Source organism: Nicotiana tabacum, chromosome 9 (assembly GCF_000715075.1).
Source record: "Nicotiana tabacum cultivar K326 chromosome 9, ASM71507v2, whole genome shotgun sequence".
NCBI classification, from domain to species: Eukaryota; Viridiplantae; Streptophyta; class Magnoliopsida; order Solanales; family Solanaceae; genus Nicotiana; species Nicotiana tabacum.
In genome coordinates, this window is record NC_134088.1 from 102,571,474 (window position 1) to 102,574,878 (window position 3,405).

The following is a 3,405-nucleotide window of genomic DNA, read 5'->3' on the forward strand; positions in this document are numbered from 1 at the left end:
ACTTTTTGTGTTGCAGAAAAAAAGTAGCTATTTTTCAATGACTTTGCAAATGCTGGCTATTTTTCAATTACCAATCCAAAAACTAGCTAGCCGATGCTATTTTCACCTATAAGTCAATGAACAATCCCATTCCAAGAGCGCCCATTTGATGATTTGAAGGTTTCTACTCGTTCCCACATTGCTCAAAATCATGATTAGAAGACTATTCTTAAAGAATAAATACGTTGAGTTCTCCATGTGAGCCAAATTTCATAGTTTTGAACATTAACCATAAGGGGTACTATTAAAATAATAAACTTTGGCCAAATAATTGGATCTCGGATCCTATATTCACGATAACTTTTGACCAATAAGCATCAAAATTTAACTCGATATCTAAAGGAAATATTCATACTTTTTATTGAGCCAAGTAGAGATTTTGTGTACACATACTCTAAGTTTTAGCCATAAGTTTGCTAGTTGGTAAATTTATCACAACTTTCTTTTTATTCAGGCTTCGGGCTAGCAATATGACCAAGCTCATATAGACGGAGTTTACGATTTGTTTGGATAGTTATTATATATTGTTTCATATTGTATTATACTATATTGATTTGATAAATTTGATAGAGTGGATCAATTCACATTGTTTTACAATGACACATACCAATAATATGAAGAAACTTGCAAAATTACAAGAAAATATGAAGTAAAGTTATTATAAGGAAAGTAGTACTTAAAAAGATAGGCTAAAGAGGTAAAATAAGAAGAAAAAAAAAAAAGAAATTGATGCAATCACGAAAATCGATCATTATATAAAATGACACTTTTTATCATTACAGAACAATATATTTGACAAATACAACTACCAAAGTTTAAATTAGAAAAAATATAGAAGCCGAGTAAGTATTTTCCAAAGTTTTAGTAGTTGATATGCAAAACAATATAAAGGAAACTGTTTAAAAACTAAGCTTTTAACCCTCAAAAACCGATTCTTCTCACACCAAATTGACAAGTTCAAAATTATTTTCACTGGAAAAAAGAAAAAGAAAAAGAAAAAGAAATCACGACGTCTTTTTCTCCGGCCAATCGAAGACAACAACAACAAGCCAGTATAATACACTAGTGGGGTCTCGGGAAGGTAGTGTATACGCAGACCTTATCCTACTCTGGGTAGAGAAGATGCTGTTTCCGATAGAAACTTGGCTCCCTCCCTCCAATAACTCCCCACCCTGTTCTTGGGGTTACTCGAACTCACAACCTATTGCTTGAAAGTGGATGACGTTTACCACCAGAGCAATCGAGACCTCTGGGCCGATCCAAGAGTTGAACAAAAATAAAAGGGGTAAAATTAACGGTGGAGATCTAATCTCTATTGGTCACTCCCTATAGCAAGGCGAGAAGCCCTAACTATATATACATAGCATTCACCACTAACTTCCTCTTTCTTTGTTAACAGCTGCCTTAGGCCAAGACCAACCATTTGAAGGCATTTTCCTAGCTTTTCGAATATGTAATCTCCTTTTTCACCTTTCTTTCTTTAATTCTTCGTTTCTTCTGCCTTAATCTCGTATTATATCTGAAAATCTATTCTGTTTTTGTGTGGATTTTGTAGAGAAGAAAATGAAGGTAATCGCTGCTTTCTTGTTGGCTGTGTTGGGTGGCAACGCCTCCCCATCTGCTGTAGATTTGAAGAAAATCCTTGCTTCAGGTATTCCCATTTTTAACATCCCTAATCTTTTTTGCCTTATTTTTATAAAAATAGTTGATGTGGGTGAAAATGAGATGTATAAACGTAGATACCCATTAACCCATTGCGAAGCTTCTTTCCACTTTGTTATTCATAGTTTATTGTTTTGTTTTAATTTAGTGTATACCCATTTCATGTTCATCTTAAGATAGTTGATACATTTTTTATGTATGCTAAATGAACAAGCAAATGGCGTAACAATCTTTAGCTCCAATATAAAAATTCTGTTTTTACTGATTTAATGCATACTCATTCATTTTGTATTCATATAGTTGACATGTGTGTTTGATGTATGCTAAAGTAACAAGTGAAATGGCGTAACGATCTTTCGCTCCAGTATAAAAAATTTCATTTTTACTGATTTAGTGATACCCATTCATTTTGTATTCATATAGTTGATATGTGTGTTTGATATATGCTAAAGTAACAAGTGAAATTGTATAATTCTGTGACTCCAAGATCAGGATTTTCTCTTCTGTGTTCATAGATTTTTCTGTTTTTACTGATTTAGTGCATCCCATTTCTGAATGATATGTTTGTTTATAGTACTGGATCCTTTAACATGTTGACATATGTGCTTGTGTGTAACTGGTTTATTCATTGACGTGTTTTGGGGGAAGTGTACATGTCTAATTAAGTAATGTATTTCATTTTATTATTTTATTTTTTTGCCTGCAAAAAAAATATTATTCAGCTCTCATACATGCTACTAATTGCTTTTTTGATGGTCCGGAAAAAAGAGTAAGGAGTGTTTGCGGGAAGCAATTAATTAATTCTATGAAGTTATTGTTATAAAGCACCTTGCTATCAAACTCGAGGTTGGATCAAGTTTCTTGACTAGGAGGTGCAAGTGACCTGATCTCTCTACATTTTAGCTATTATTCTATCATTTTTGTTTATGTTTTGGAAAATAATTAACTGTGTTATTTGCAAGACCGTCTGAAGCTATCCATAAGAACGGAGTACTCTATTATATTTTCTTCTCTTGCATATGGGATAGCACTGTCATCCATTTGTATTGCTTGGTTTTTCAAAGACATCTTGAATTGATAAGAATGTCTTCTTCTTGTTGACTTGACTACTGTACAGTCTTTGTATATTTTATGTTGGGGACTCTTTGTTTTGAATTCTCATATTCAAAATTGTGCTGCAGTTGGAGCTGAGGCTGATGATGATAGGGTTGATCTCCTCTTGTCTCAAGTAAAGGGCAAGGATATCACCGAGCTGATTGCTGCTGGCAGAGAAAAGTTGGCTTCAGTACCTTGTGGTGGTGGTGGTGGTGGTGTTGCAGTAGCTGCACCTGCTGGTGGTGCTGCCGCTGCAGCATCAGCTGCTGAGGAGAAGAAAGAGGAGAAGAAGGAAGAGAAAGAGGAATCTGATGATGTAAGATGCTCTGTCAATCTAGGAGCCTTGGCTTCCTTCTGCACTGGACAATGTTTACTCCTAAATATCTTGTATATCTGCTAACATGGTTTTCTGGTTTTAATATTGCAGGACATGGGTTTCAGTCTCTTCGATTAGAGGAATGCAGTGTTGGCCTCTGTATGAAATGTCCTGTTCCCAGTTCCCCTGAGTTTATTCTAGGACTTCTTTTGTCAACTTTACTGATTTTGTTTCTAGTTTAGCTGAAGGTACCTAAATTTTGCGAGGCAATTTGAAATTACAGTATTGTTGGA

At 34.7% G+C, this 3,405-nt stretch overlaps 1 protein-coding gene across 1 annotated transcript; it reads left to right on the plus strand.

Moving 5' to 3' along the window:
- The first annotated feature begins 1,356 nt into the window (after positions 1–1,356).
- LOC107780915 (large ribosomal subunit protein P2-like) lies at positions 1,357–3,405 on the plus strand. Its single transcript, XM_016601532.2, has 4 exons — positions 1,357–1,492; positions 1,595–1,690; positions 2,883–3,112; positions 3,224–3,405. The coding sequence occupies exons 2-4, from the start codon at positions 1,603–1,605 to the stop codon at positions 3,248–3,250; spliced, it is 345 nt and encodes a 114-aa protein (XP_016457018.1). The 5' UTR covers positions 1,357–1,492; positions 1,595–1,602; the 3' UTR covers positions 3,251–3,405.

What these genes read in the sequence shown, in the direction of transcription:
- LOC107780915 (XM_016601532.2), top strand. Translation starts at nt 1,603, where the DNA reads ATGAAGGTAATCGCTGCTTTCTTGTTGGCTGTGTTGGGTGGCAACGCC. An exon ending in GAAGAAAATCCTTGCTTCAG is followed by an intron (nt 1,691 to 2,882) that starts GTATTCCCATTT and finishes ATTGTGCTGCAG; the next exon opens with TTGGAGCTGAGGCTGATGAT. An exon ending in AGAAAGAGGAATCTGATGAT is followed by an intron (nt 3,113 to 3,223) that starts GTAAGATGCTCT and finishes TTAATATTGCAG; the next exon opens with GACATGGGTTTCAGTCTCTT.